Source organism: Bactrocera latifrons, unplaced genomic scaffold, assembly GCF_001853355.1.
Source record: "Bactrocera latifrons isolate USDA-ARS-PBARC rearing strain unplaced genomic scaffold, ASM185335v1 scaffold_96, whole genome shotgun sequence".
Lineage (NCBI taxonomy): Eukaryota > Metazoa > Arthropoda > Insecta > Diptera > Tephritidae > Bactrocera > Bactrocera latifrons.
This window is the reverse complement of record NW_017537667.1, coordinates 837,260-853,866: the sequence shown is the minus strand read 5'-3', so window position 1 is coordinate 853,866 and position 16,607 is coordinate 837,260. Positions and strand designations below refer to the sequence as shown.

The 16,607-nt window shown below is 33.7% G+C and overlaps 1 protein-coding gene across 1 annotated transcript; it reads left to right on the top strand.

The window, feature by feature from the left end:
• Positions 1–452: 452 nt before the first annotated feature.
• LOC108977869 (tetraspanin-8) lies at positions 453–16,342 on the top strand. The gene is made up of 5 exons (XM_018947831.1): positions 453–860; positions 12,412–12,606; positions 13,410–13,589; positions 13,754–13,969; positions 14,907–16,342. The coding sequence occupies exons 1-5, from the start codon at positions 795–797 to the stop codon at positions 15,054–15,056; spliced, it is 807 nt and encodes a 268-aa protein (XP_018803376.1). The 5' UTR covers positions 453–794; the 3' UTR covers positions 15,057–16,342.
• The last annotated feature ends 265 nt before the right edge of the window (positions 16,343–16,607 follow it).

Genomic DNA, 16,607 nt, shown 5'->3' with positions numbered 1-16,607 from the left:
CTAAATTCACGTTATAATAAACACACATAATTTATAGATTTAATAAGTGTTTTCAATAAAAGAGAAAAAAGCAAGAGTGGAGAAATATTAACTGACTTATATTCGAAGAAATTTTATTTGGAAAATGCAAAAATTATACATCTGGTARAACAAACCATTTGCATCAGAGCTGCCAAGTCTATGCAATCTATAAAATATTCAAAGCTATAAAAAATATAAGAAAACAACTACACAATCAGATATTATCTAAGAGATAAGCTTCTTCAAAGAAGCAGTATAGTAAGATGAGCAAACATTAGTTTGCTGAACATTTCTTTCCTAGCCATTTAAAACCCAATTAGACTTAAAAGGCTTGAAATAGCACACTGACTGGCAGCTCTGTCAACACTCTATGTGATACAGGCACTCAAAAAACGCCATTCAAAAATAAATGAGCGGTGTACAGTGAGTGAGTGAGCTTCGTATAAAAACAGAAACATAAGCGGATAGAGAAGCGGACGTAGCACAACCGATTGAAAACGTAACGGCAGCAGCAAAGCAGAGTGTTTCAAGTAGCAAAGATTAGTGCAGAAGAAAAAGTGAAGATTTTTCTCAAAGTTAAATTAAAAAGTGATAAGTTTATGAAAATTTCAAATACTAGTGCGATACATAACCACAAAATATTGCCTAGTAAGGCAGTGGCCAAAGGGGAAGAGTGTTAAATCAGTGCTTGTCAAAGTGAAAGATACCTACAGTGAAAAGTAAAAAAGGTCAAAGGAATCAGCTAAGTAAAAGTATAATACAAAAGTGCAAAAATGGGATTGAACGGCTGTTGTTCGTGTGTAAAATACTTGATGGTGCTGATAAACATCTTATTTTGGGTATGTACTAAGTAAAGATAACTCTATGAATATTGAGTGGGTGGTGTTATGCATAATATTACGGCAATGGGTTGTGCGGTAGATTTACGAATATCCTACTGAATGAGAGTGAATGCGTATGATATATGTGGTTGTGCAAGTGTGTGTGCCTATCTATAGGATACGCGTGATGCTCTTCGAATAATTCGAAAATCGGTCTATAGAGAGCCTAGACAAAGGAGAGAGGAGTACTAAACAACCAGAATGTAGCATATGCACAAATTTGTTTATATACATACATATACATATGTATGTATGTACATATKTAAATATGGAAAAGCATTCATAAATTCTGTTATGTCCCCTTTTGATTATGTCAAAATGTTAATGCTAATCTATCTACATACATTCATTCTATACATACATATATGTATATGTATGTATTGAACTTTCATTCAGGGCGTTTTTTTTTTGCACGTCTGTCGAAATTGTCGATATTTTGATATAAAAGTCATTCTTTCATATTTTGTATTGCCAATTTGCCAACGTTTTCTCTTACTGCATTGTAGCCAGCTATTTTTCCACTATTTTTCAGTTGACACAATTGTCCTCTTTYATAGTCATATACTTCCTTGCGGCGAGTTGTAATTCTCGATACGGTATTTTTACCAGCCTGTAGGTGTTATAGACGCCCTGCGTTGGGGTTCGTCCTAAATTGACTATGCGTCGCAATCACAGCTTGTAGCACGCTTAAGTGCACACACATGCGGATTCACATAAATTCATACATATGTATGTACATAAGTACTTTCGAATGTGTGCAATGGCTCACAACGCAAGCCTGCACAAAGTGTCATTGCTTCCGTTGCATTGCCGCTTTCTTACGTTCATAACACACATGTACACATTGCCATTTGATAGGTATACACCAACATACATATGTATGTATATTTGTGTATACATACAGACGTGCAGCATTTGTTGTTGTTGAAACTGAAAAATACTTGTTTCTTGATAGTACTACAAGTGAACGTTAGCTCCCCCGCACTGCAGCCGGAGTTTGATTGTTGTTGACGTTGTGGTTGTTTGCCACACCAGCCGCAATGAGTGACATCCTCATATACATACTATATGCGCGTGGGTATGTGCGTGCTTATGTATGGATATTGTATTTTCTTGTTGTGCTTTTCATTATCTTTTTGTRTTTTATTGACTATAAACATTTCTTATCTTACGTACAACGAATATTGAAGAATTTGACGCTGCTTCTCGTATTTATGTACATATGTATGTTTTTTTTTACTTATTACATTTTGATTTTCATCACCTTCGGTTTTGTTTATCTATATTGCAATGCAAAATGGAATTTGTTTAGTGCAAAACCCCTTGTCTTTTGAAAGTTTGTAGTATGTATGCATGTACATTTGTGTCCTCTCTCGCTTGCTATTTTGTCAGCACAATAGAAAGAGAAAAKACAACAGGCAAATCTAGGCAATGTATTGTATACGGAAACCATCATTCAATTAAAAGTGCTATAATTGGAACAGGAAGTTAAAAGTTAAGACTTTGAATAATTGCAACAAAAAGGATTTTTTTAATAGAGTTGTAAATGAATGTTGTTGTTGTTGTAGCGGCAGAAAACATTCCTAAAATAAATTCGAGTTCAGATTAGCAAACGTCACTTTTTTTTTTAATTGATGGACAATATCTCTATAAAATAAAATATTTACCAAAGCTAAATATTATTACATTCAAATATATATTTACATATGCAATATACTCAAATATCGCTGTTGATCTAATGAAACATTTCGTAATAGTTCCTTTGTAAATCAGCTAAGAATGCCACTTGTATCSACAAAAAAACTTCAAAAATGCCAGACTATATTTACCAGGCTGTGCGCTTTAGTTCCGTCTGCCTTTAACCACAATTCGAAAACCCAAATGTCGGTCATCGGTGGCAAATATTCGAAGGCATAAAATCAAAAGCTATGCCGCGCGTCCGTAATTATTTTCCTTTAAACAATATAGTGCACGCCTTTCGTAAACCAAAAAAAAAATCACCTTTCATATAAACAGTTGCTTACACAAACATACACACATCCGCATATGTATGCATAGTTCGTGGTTTATAATAAACAAGTACAGCAATCTGAGGAGCAGTCATCAGTATGCAGGGCCTTCCTACAGGGCAGCAATCAATTGGGATRCAACGCTGATCTGCGCGGGCTTTTTAGAGGCGTGCAGTGGTGGGAGAAAAATAAGCATTCTTATAAAGTATTATAAGAAATTAAAATTTTACACAAATAAATGTAGTAATGCTATTTAAAAAAAATTTAAGAAAAATAACCGAAACGGACCAGCAATTTTATATGGTCATTCTTTGAATTTACTTCAGAAATATTTTCTGCCGCTACAACAACAACGACCACTATAGCATATAGCTATTACAGAAACGGACCGTTCGAAATAAAGTTCTTATTTAGAAAAGGTTTCCATTTCACAAGATATCTTCACTAAATCTCAATTTTAGGTCTATAATTTCACACAGTGCTGTATAATATAATATATAATAATACAAAAACATTTTTACATATGCTATGACATTTTACATACATACATACATATGTATGCATGGATTTACATATGTATATGGGCGTATTCAGTATTCACATTGTGGCATCCACGCAAAACGCAAGTTGCCCCAGACGTTCAGCCTTAAGCAACCGTAAAGCCTTTAGTAGCTGGTGGAGCCACCTATGCGGCATGCCGCAAACAATACAAATGTAATCTGTTCAAAACATACAAAACCACACGTGAGCAAACAATTGTGCGAGCCTACTTTTGRCCACACACATATCTACTTGGGCGCAGACACATTTGGTAATTGCCTACGCTTCGCTGGGCATCCCAGCAGTAGCGCTGCGTTCATTTGTAACTGTCGGAAGGCATTTCAAGYGCCAGTCAGCTGGTAGTGATGGCAACTGACCAGCGCCACTGGCTGCAGTATCTACAATACATATGAATGTATATGGTATGTATAGATGTAAACTTCTGTTTGTTTATATTTACATATGTATATACATATATACGTATTTCAATATTACTATATGCGGCTTTTTATTATGTCACTCTTATAAGTCCCTGAGCATATGTGCTGTCCTCCCTTTGACTTACCGCGCCCATTTCACACATCATCACACACTCAATTATGAAAATTACTGTTGCGACTGTGTGTGTGTGTATGTGCATCTCTCATTTAGTCATACGGATATTTACAAGCATACACTCAATCATAGCAGCATCTATGAAATCATTTGTATAAATTTTCCAATTTTATTTTCTTAATTCATTCGAAGAGTCGTGCTTCTAGGTTCCTGCCCATACAATTCATCTCCTCACAAGTGTGCTCTGACGCGCGCGCGATTGCCTTCCATAGGCGAATACTAGCCAGAAATATATGTACGTGCAAACATACATATGCATAATATATATTTATTAGTCAAGATCTATTTTCGAGTATCAATACAATATAGAAGCTTTGTTTTTYCTGTTGTGTGTATGTGTGTGCACGTTCTTCACACATATGATTGTATGTGTGTACATATGTACGWATGTCGATTTGCTTTTATTGTTGCATTAGTTGCGCATTCATATCGCATCATAGCGTTTGAAGAAGATCTCTTATACATGTACATATATACATATGTATATACAAATGTACTATATAGCATATTTGCCAATTATTTCTGGTTGCGGTACAAATTTGTGTTTCAACACGCACAAACACACACACACATTCATACATATGTATGCATGCCAACTAAAGTTTATAACAGAGGAAGCACTTATTTAAATATAAAAATAAAAACAAGAAATACCAAAAATATCAAAAAACACACATACACATATAACCGATACACGACCAGCTGTTGGAAACGCACAAGCATATTAAATAATTAAGTTTTCATTTGTAATAACGTTTTTCAGTAAATTTTGACGACATGCATATGTGTTTATATGTACATGCATATGTGTGTTGTGTTCTACAATAAACCTACAATGTCATTGGCACATACAAGTTTGTTTTGATTATGTAAGCGGTTCTTAAACATTTCTATTGCACTGCGATTGAAAGCCTTTTATGTGGCAGTTGGAAACCATTTTCTAATAAAGCTATCTTATTTACGACTTTTTTCTTCTTGATAATTTTGTGGTTCTTTAGGTTATCGTACTTAAGAGACACATTTAGTGTGAAATTAAAAAAAAAACGGTTTTTTCTAAATATGTCGATAAAAGCATTTTCTCAAAACTTCATTAAACGGAAAAATAAAATAATTTACGCGCGATCTTAGGTCGTGAAAGTAAGGGAAGGTAGAACAAATAAAGATAAGAACATGAGTTCACACCAAAATTCGTGAAAGGAAAAATTTAAACAAGATAAAAATGCAAAACCCGAGTTAGTGAATTTTTCACATAAGTTTTGAGGTTGTGTGAAAAAGTTTTTATATAAAAGTTATAGGATAGAACTAGGGTTAGTAGTTTTCCGGAAGAGGGGACAAGCCATTCTTAACCCTTAAAAATTCCCTCCCGTTATTTTTTTATTTTATAAATTATTTTCCCTTATACATAGTTTATTATTTTGTCTTTCCTTTTTTAACGGGTTTCATCTAACTATGATTTTTTGGTTTCAAAATTTTTCAGCATGTAATTTCACCCAGGGCGGGTTATGCAATTCTATGTTGAATTGTACGCTAATAATATTTACTGTCTAATTAAGAAAGCAAACAAGCGGATGCCTTTCAAGAATACCCGCCTCACTCAACGACTTTTCGGCCATTTTACATCCTTGGCGAACGTTCCAAGTCTCTTCAGTTACATATATTAATATAAAATACTTTATATACATACACATATAATAATATATGAATGTAACATATCTATGCATACATACATATATATAAGCATATATAAAATTGAATATTTATGTGTTAGTATACTTTTCGCCGTACTCTAACTGCCATTAACAATTTTGAACGTAACTAGGTCATTGCAGCCAAAAGGGCTTTGTACGCTCTCACTTACACTCTCGCACGTACTTTTGCACTCTCTAAACGTCGTGCCCGTACTCATGGGTAGGCACTAGCAATATTTCTCTATACTGCTACACGGCGCTCTCTGCCGTAATATACGCCTGCACAAAAGGATACTCGAAACGAAAACAACAAAAAATGGGTGGGCGTTTTGACCCACTGTCGCTTTTCGTATGCTCGTATAGCTGTGTACAAATACAGCCGTAGACAGAGAATTTGACGTGCTGACTCTTGTTTATAGGTCCTTCTTGTCTGCGCCCTGCCACTGTGATTATATTTAGCACATCCTCGCTCGCATGTCGTCGTTCTACTTAATACTAACAAAACGATTTTTATAATATTACAAAAATATATTATATATAAGTATAAATCTATATCTATATAAATGCATACAATACGCCTACTAGTATTCCTGTAGGCACCGATATAATGTATATTGTTCATACTCCTACTCGATTGCTAAAAATAGTGTTGTCCTTCATTTTGCTGTTTGAACAGGAAAGTGGTTACATTTTTTTAAAATTTATCGGTAACGATGATGTACTTTTAGGCCAAGACTCTAATTAATAAAAAAATCTCTGATCTGCCCTATACTGACCTTATTTAAGAAACATAGAGTGCTGAGTTCCTTCTCCACTTGGTCTTTCCAACGAAGTCGAAGTCTTCCTCTTCGTCTGCTTCCCCCGGCGGGTACTGTGTCGAATACTTTTAGAACTGAAGTCTTTTCGTCCATACGCACGACATAACCTAGCCAGCGCAGCGTCTGTCTCTTAATTCGCTGAACTATGTTCATGTCGCCGTGCATATATCGCGTACATCGACTGTGATATTAGCCGTGGCCAATGCGCAAAGGACCATAATTCTTCCGCAGAACCTTTCTCTCGAAAACTCGCAATGCCGACTCATTCATGTTATTCTTCTCATGTCAGGTTTGATTTCACTAGAACATTTCGTGGCTATTTATTTAGTTTTCATATACATCTTAACCACACTTACTCTCAGGAAATTTAAAGCTTCCGATTAGCGCCTCCTAAGAAAAGTTGTCTTGACTGCAAAAAATGTTTGTCGTCTGTTTTAAATTAATTTATTGATTGTGGTAAAAATCTGGCGGCCCACCAGTAGCCTCAACAGCCTTTCAAACAATGATTTAATCTTAAAATTCAGCGCCTTATCACCTACCACTGCCCATCCCGCGGAAATTACTTTCTTCCTTTGCCTTTGTCCTCATTTGGTCTCTTCTTCCACCTTCGACATCAGCCTAACCGCCCGAGCAGTGTTGCAATTGTGCTTTTGCTACATTTATCTTGTGAATTGCAAAGTTTGCCCGCTTTTGCGCGGTGCCGCAACGTCTCGCGCCACATAGAAATATGAAAAGTCGATTTGTAATTATTTTAGCCAGGCTGTGCGCCTAAAAGTAAGCCACATCTTTTTATATGTGTATATGTCATTGCTGTTGTTACGTCGGTTTTCTTCATGGGCTGGCGTACATTTTTTTGTTTGAAAACTTTCCATATGATTTTGCTGTGCCAGTTTCCAAATTTACTGACAAGCTGCTGAGCTTTGCAAAATGACACCGACAAGTAGTGTCTATTACCACTTATAAAAAATGCGACTTAAAATATGTTAGCGTACATTTTGATATGTATTGGTGGTAGTTAAAAATTCCGTGAAATTTTATTGTGGATAAAGTTGTTTTCAACAAAATAAACCAAATAAACCAAATAAAAAAAGAAGTGAAAATATTAATGGGATTAAGCATGACTTTTAGTGTTTGAATTATTTAAGTTCGGAAGATTACTTGTGAGTAATTCTGTTAAGCTTAACTTCTAAATGTAGACAGTAAGAAACTGCAGTACGGTATATAGTTTCGCCTTTTTTATAGTAACCAATGAGTTTTAGCGCACGCTTCAACTTCTGAAATTAAATGAACGTCCTTACCATCCGCCAGTTTGAAACCAACGAAGTACATTTGTCTGACTAAATCGAATTTTTTTCTATAGCCGATTCATTAATATCTACAAATTGAATTATGCAGTATGATTTACATACATACATATATGTCCATATTAATAAAATTAAGGTCTCTTGAACTAATCAGACCATTTAATCAGTTTAATATAGATGGACACGCTTATCTACCATACAACCAAAAGCTTTATATAATTTATTATAGATAAAGTGATAAAACGATCAATATTCAAATATCGTCACATAAAATGCAAAACAACGTATCATCAAAATAATCGAAATTGAGTTTTTTATTTCTTACGATTTACTACATCATAAAATTTTCGGCTTCTGCTGTCAGATATAAGAAATATACTATATAAACAATTTGTAATCAAAACTTAACTTTTGTTGCAATATGAGTGGTTTCTATTATATTGTTTTTCCTTCACCTGTAAACTTATGAAAACTGATGTTACGTTATTTTTAATTTTAGCTACATGTATGCCTATAACAACAACTACCAAATATTTTTCTAGGAGTCTTTAACGAATTGCTATCTGTCTGTCAGAAATTTTGGTAATCCATAGATGTCTAATCACTGGCATCACTGGCTATAAATAAGTTATTGGAGTGAATAATAAACTAGTGAATAAGGTATATTGCTGACGACTGAATGCAGACGATAAAATTACGAGATATWAGCTTATGGCGGCGAAGAAGAAACTCAGTGCTTTTACAATACAAAATATATATTACTTAATATTATGCTGTCATTATTAAATATCTATGAGAACCATTTATAGAAGCCAATTTTCCGTAAGGAGCCGTAGCTTCGTTACAATATGCATACGAGTATATCAGCGTCAACATGCAACTTAAAAAAACCTAAGTCGTTTTGAGATAATAAGAAAATATGTGCTTTGTCCAAAGCATTAGCTTAGAACCGTAAGCTTTAACCTTCAATACAACTTTTATAACAGATATTGCCAGACTGTATCTATAAATATATTTGACTAAATTTACTTWATCTATTTCTACACTTTAGTTATTATTAGAGCTGTTAAAACCTATAATTCCTCAATATAACATCCTCAATCTGAAATTTATGGTTTAATTGATTTATCTCCACAAAAAAGGTATATAGCACTTATTTATATACAATTGTCAGCAATTAATTATTGTAAATGAGAAAAAAAATCGGTTTTCTGACAAATCTGTTTGTATTAGTCTAATTTATTGCCGAATGACTAATTATTTATCCTACTACACAGACAATACATATATGATGATTGTGCTTCGCAGCTTTTCAAAAGTTCGAAATTTATGCAATATTTAAACACAAATACGCATTACATATTTTTCTATAATTTTTAAAATAAATATATTAGGTTGACAAAAAAGTCTTGCGGTATTTTCGCTAGTTGGCGCAGAGAGCGCGTAGTTCTAGCTTTATTCGTCGCATCATGCTATACCTTTTTGGAAAACTCATTTCACGCGTTTGATTGATTGTCGTTTCTTTTAAGTCGTTCGTGAGTTATAGCGTCGCGAACATGGAGCAAAATAAAGAGAAAATACGGCATATATTACAGTACTACTACTACGATAATGACAAAAATGCATCTCAAGCCGCCAATGAAATTTGTGCAGTTTATGGACCCGATACAGTTTCCATTTCCACCGCACAACCATGGTTTCAAGATGCGCCACGCTCCGGAAGGCCTGTCGTCGAAAATTGCGATAAAATCGCTGAATTGGTCGAAAGAGACCGGCATAGTAGCAGCCGTAGCATCGGTCAAGAGCTGGGCATGAGTCATCAAACCGTTATTAAAAAAAAAATACCGCAAGACTTTTTTGACAACCTATTATATTTTAAAAAATTTCTTTCTATTAATCTAACCTAAAATTTTATCTCATTTACTACTATGAGCAAAAAATAGTAAATTTTTGTTCATTTTTTAGAAATTCTTAATTTGTTCCTTAAAATCTATGTCGCCTACCCTCAGAGTAAAGCCGTTGGTGAATTATCGTGGTTCAAAAACCAATCCGTTATCAGTCCATAATTCCGGTCTCTTTTCACGAATACAATTTTTTGCAGCTTCTCGCAAACAAGTCACAACACTCAAATAGTTYCTTGTTGACAGTTGGCCGTTCGGAAGGATGTCAGCCTGCATCACAATTCGATAATCGATAAAAACTGAAACATAACCTTTATTTTCAACCTGCTTTGACATGTTTTTTTCGGCTTTGTCTCGTCTCGTCTTTGCCACGATATTCGACCGATTGATAGTAAGCATAAATCCAAGACTCATCGCTAGTAATAATGGGTTTCATGACATCCTAGTAGTCGGAAAGCATTGTTGCACAGACATTAACGCAATGCTGTTTTTCGAAAAAATTTAGTGAAACGTGCTTCATTTTTCTTAGGCCCAAATGATCTTTCAAAATGATTTTCATTGATACTTCCGATATTCTAACGTTGCCAGTAAGATTTCTGGCTGTTAATCGTCGATTTTGAAGCACCAGTTCCTTTTTATTGGCGTATTGATCATCAGTTAATGTTGATGGCCGTCCTGGACGAGGTTCGTCGTCAACGTGTTCTCGACCTTTCTCGCCACAAACCATTATCACCGAAGATCTTTTCCAACATTCTGAATGTCCCGGCACTAGAAATGTCTCACACAAAATTTAATGGAACCCTTTTGTTAAAAAATTTCACTAAGCGTAAAAATCGCTTGTACTTCAGAAAGACAAGCGTATAAAAAACACGAAAGATTATTTTGCTGCGACATTTGGCACAGATGTTACCGACAATCATACCGAACTAGAAAAAAAAAATTCGAAATTTAAATTAAACGGTCTTACTATTTTTTGTCCACGGTAGTATATACTATTAAACCTTTGAATAAGGTAGGCTCTATTCTAGTCATTATAAGTCACAAAAATATATACATATATTTATTATTTTTTTAATAAAAAATTCAAAACTGTACGAAACCCCTTAGTCCTCTTCAATCGGAAGAAAACTGCATACGAGTGTGCTATCTTCCACTACTTAGGTATGGTTTGAGAACGCGAAACTGACAAAGTTTGCTCATTTAAATTTTTTAATAGCAACCCTAATATACATATCATCTATATATCAACGTATGCACACATTGGAACGAGTATGCTAACTATTTCACGCCGTTGACGCACAATAGCGCCACCAAATAAATATAGCAAAGTATTTAATGATCTCCATACGGACGATTATAATTGAGCAATGCGCACAAATGTAAAAACATATTGCGGTATATGTATTCAGGAAAGAGTTATAGTTTTCAAACAATTAAACAAATAATTGATTAGAAATSGTTTAAGGCATATATAAATAAATGAATGTATATGAACATTAGGGTATTCGTTATTTACGAAGTTGTTTTCTTTTATAAAAGCATCCCTTTAAAAATTATACGTATTTAAACTTTTGCATCAAACGTACTGAGCATTCATAACAACAAGTTCTTCATAATTCTGTGTTGCTCATACGACGAGTACCACCTCTACTGTACAGTTACTGAATTACTGAGCTTCAATGCACTTGAGATATAWWTTTAACTACGTATAACTTTCAAAGAAATGGTTTTATGGGAAAAAAAAACTTTTTTATAGTGGAGAAAATTTTATGTAAGAATATAATATTTTTAAAGTTGTAGGTTTACTTCCTTAAAGCAAAATATTAAAAAAAACGCATGACATAAACAATGGAGAATAAACATGATTAAGACACGGTTTATGCTTTGTTTACGTTAGATACTTTATTCAGAGCAAAAACTGTAACTTCAGGAGTTGTTAGCATAACAAAAATCCACTTGGGAAAGAGTGGACACCCTAATGTACGATATTTGCTAATTTATGGAATTTAACTAATAGAGTGCTACCAGCCGGAAAATAATGCTCAAAAGCATACATATATATTTGAAAAATATAAAAATATTTATTTTTCTACGAAACTAAAAATGCTTTCATAGCAGTAGYTGCGATTTAACACCTATTCTATACCTTACATAATAAAATAATTGAAAATGTAAGCGAAAAAAATCGTAAAAATACCTCTACTACCTCTGAAACACACCTAACCCCTTAACTAAATTTTTCATTAACAAATTGARTGTTTTTAATATTAGACGACTTTTGGAGACATTCCTCTTTCAACTACACATTTACATAGTAAACTGTTTGAAAATTGCAAAGAGTAGTCTCATTTAAAGCATGCGAACATAAAAATACAAAGTCAAAACAAGTTGTTTTCTCAATTTCCAATTCCTCATAATGTGCCTTTATAGTCAAGCTAAGCGCTATTGAAAACATCTGAAATAAACAATAAAAGCTACATTGTTGTTTTATACATTTCCACTCACTTAAAAACTCATTAATCTTCGTTTTAGTATATGATTTTTTTTTTTTTTGTTTTGCGAAAATTATTCGCGCTTTAAATATTCTGCTGCTATTTTCATTGCTAATCTCCTACTTTTTTTGCTTGTTTGCAGATTATTGGCCTAATTATTGTGATCATCTCAGTGTGGATGCTTACCGATCCGTCGTTCGTGCTGTCGATGACCCAATCCTATAATCACTACTACATCGCGTTGTACGTCTTCCTTGGCATTGGTGTGCTCATCACGCTGGGCGGCTTCTTCGGCTGTTGTGGCGTCGTAAAGGAATCGCAATGTCTGCTTATATCGGTGAGTGAATCAACACCGATAAATATATACAAATTTATATGTACAGATGTGTATGTATGTATATTTTAATGTAATATGTCATATGACAACCTCCAAAAGTTTGCGCTGTGATTTTCGTTTAAATCAAACGCCAACGCAACACGACAGCTACGTACTTAGTCCAGGCGGTGTTTGTCGCACGCACTTAGCCACCCACAGTGTATGTTATTGTGAGTGCACAGCGTCTTGGTGCCTTAAATATGTAAGCTCATCGATATTAATGCATATTCATATATATGCACACATACGAGGGAGGTCCGATAAGTCCGTAGCCTCTTCGCTCTGCAGAGGTAAGAATAATAAAAAAAAATAATAATAATAAAAAAGCGAAAATGGTAACAATTCAATGATGTATTCCTGATTAGTAAGAATGTTCCTACCTTAAGAAGCTGTAAAACGTCTATAACTACGGAAATAATTTGAATTTTTTGAAAATTTAAGAAATATTTTAAAATTAGGAAAAAAAGTTCAATTTTTTCAAATTTCTTAAGCAGAATAACCCTTAAAAAGTTGAGCTCAAGCGATAAGGAGACTATGTTAAGAAATTAATCGCCGTTCGTTTCTCTTCCGCATAGCATGTACATATAGAACCGCCCTCGTATGTACCCCGTATTCGATTTGCGCGAATTCTTAGCAGCTGTAAACTTTTGGTGGCATCTAGAACACATTTTTATTAGTGTGTTGTTGTTGTTGTTCTCATTTTATATTATATCTTCTTTTATGATCATGCACATGATTTATGACTTACAATGTCTACTTTGTAGTTCTTCTGTGTAATTCTGGTGGTGATGGTGGCACAGATTGCCGCCGGCGCATGGGCATTCCACAACAAAGACAAACTCGATGACATTGTACGCGCGTCGGTGAAGTATTCGGTGCAGGAGGAATATGGCCAATCAAGCATGAGTTCGCGCACGGTCACTTTTGACAACATACAAAATAATGTAAGTGCCTCTGTTTGCATGTACATACATATGCAAGTGTGGGATTTGTGACATGTGTTTATTTACATATTGGCGCCTGCCTGCGTAAACATTATGCATCAAGTTGATACTCAAATTTCTTGAATTAATATGCTTTATTGTTGTTGCTTTCCGCTTCGTTACAGTTGAAATGTTGCGGTGCTGATGGACCGGCCGATTGGGCAACGAGTCGTTTCAACAATGTCGATCGCACAAATATCGTCGATATTGCCATATCATCGATGAATGTGTTCTACAATATACCCGAATCGTGTTGTAAAGATGAATTGAAAGAGAATGTGTGTGAGATGTCGAGAAAGTTGAAATTCGGTGGTTCGCTAAATACAGCAATATATCAACAGGTTTGTTATTTACATATATATCTAGTACTGCGAAATGTCGTAGGATCAAACAGATTAAACATATACTAGTAAAATTTCGAAAATATGGTTATTCCATAACTGTAGCTCTAACACAAGTTCTCATATCCGAATTGTGCGTTTTATATGTCGCTATAGTCATTCGACCTACTCGGCTCCAGCCATTGTCTGTTAGGTTATAATGTGGACGCGTTTTACAAAATTTCACTAAGAAATCTCGTACTAGTTGAACTTACAAATTATGACCTAAACTCGTAAACTTATTTGGAAACAAGTTTGCTCCAAAAATCATACTTTCTAAAGTATTCTCATCACAGTAAAAAAAAAAATTAATACACATACGTTGAGAATCACAAAATTTTCATGAGAATACGATTGTTCTTTGAAACGCCTGGACGGTCTTTGGACACAGTCTTTATTAACCCACGATGTCAATTGATGTGACTCATTTGCTTACAGTGTGTCATGACAGGGTCTTCTTGAAGCGAATATGAAGGTGGATCAGGGTAAAGAAATTATATTGCAAATCGCTTGAGCCGAACATATTACAAAAATTATTCTCCATAAATTACGATAACACTTTGGCTTTCAAAAATTCCGAAAAAATAGATATAAACCATCTTGTTCCAAAAGAAGAATAACTAACATTTTTCTAAGACCGGATCCATATCCACTTGTAATACAACCTACTACCTTATTTTCGTGTATCCATAACACTTAGGTGCGAACAAAGATTGTACTTTGGTAATAAGCTACCTAAAGGAAAATTATGGAAAATGCTTTTTCTACTTTCTTTTAAAGTAATTTGTGATTTTTAGTTTCTCTGTTTTAAATGTTTATAATAATACATGTATGGATGTGTATTGATATGCAAAAAAAGGAATCCTAAAATTTATGAAAGTACATTTTTCCTTTTCAGGGTTGCGTTGATAAACTAATTGAACTCATTTACGAGAATTGGGTACTGATCTTCGGCATCTCAGCGGGTGTGATTCTATTGGAATTGTTGGCGTTGACCTTCTCATTGAGCCTTTGCTGTGCGGTGCGCAATCAACACTACAAAGCCTGAGAATTACTGAATTCCCAGCGGGAAATAAATGACGACGAAAAATATTAACAAACCAAACCGAAAAGGAGGAGGACAAAGGCGTTCTAATAATATCTAACAAAAGAAAGATAACAAATATAATCATTATCAAATCAACACATGCGAAAACTTGAGCGAGGCAAGCGGATTATATCTCCGCGAGGTAGAAGAAGTTGGAGTAAACGCGGAATTAAAAAAATATATAAAACAATTGATATACGAGTTGGCATGTGTAAGGCAAGAAGCTTGCTGAGAGCGGAGGTTTATGTTTCATAAATACACAAATGTGTGTAAGCTTGCAATACAGTGCAAAAGGATGAGAATTAGCAAAAACACATAAATAATTCAAGCATTAAAAGCAAACATTGATGTATGTACAATTGCTTGCAGTGAATCTCTGGCAAATAGAATTTACTAAAAAAATATGCTGGTAAATTATATCTAAGGAAAAAAAAGGAATTTTCATTTGTATTCTCCAAACTTTTGTAAAACACAACAAATTTGTAAGCAAAACTTTGTAGAAAAATGGAAAATCTTCATCTTCATAAAACAATAATCAAAATGCATATGCCACTCACAAACGAAAATAAGCAAAACTAGTTAGTTATAATGGAATGTTACAAAGAAAAAGAGAAAAATGTAAATGCAAAATGCTCAACACACCATTTGCACTACTTTATATAATTTATAGATCATTTCTTAAACGATGAGAATTTACAGCTATTGACTACACTATGATGCCAAATTTACGTTGTTGCAAGTACTATATCTATCGTAATTAATCAATATGTTAGTGCACAAATGATTAACACCAATTGCACGAAATCTACCAAGTTCGAGGTCTTCCGCTATACAAAATATGTATTTATATTTAAGTTTTTTTGCCAAATGCCAAATGTAAACCACTTATTATTTATTTAACATTAAATTAAAATGTGTTGAGAAACGCTGATTAAGACGCTTAGGTCGTTGAAACAGTAATTTTTTCCGTTAGAAAAAAAAACTTAAAAATATATTTTTCGTAATTTCAACCGCATATGTGGGTTTCTCAAAAATAGTTTGTCGCGCGATTTGATTTTCATTAAATTATTAAAAAAAAATCCATGGAATAATATTTAAGATAAAAATCAAAATTACACATTAAATTCAAGTAATGCTACAATGCAGAACAATAAAACCCTCAGTCTTAGTCGAAACAAAATATACAAGAAATATTGCAAAATTTGTTTACAGTTAAGTATAAAATTATGACATGTTAATAATTTTAAGGAACAAAAATTTTTACACTACAATGTTGTATTTTCAGTTGTGGATCAGATCAATTTTTTTAGCACTAAAAAAACAATATTTTTTTATTTGAAAACAAAATTAAAATTTAGAAGCTAAATATTGTGCCATTGAAATTATTTATGAAAAATAATTGTACTTTTAAATAACAGTTAAATTAGCTTTGATTGTATTCGAAATATTTTAGGTAGTTTTAATAATTTTTATTTAATATACATACATACACTTGTTTTTATTTTAATTATT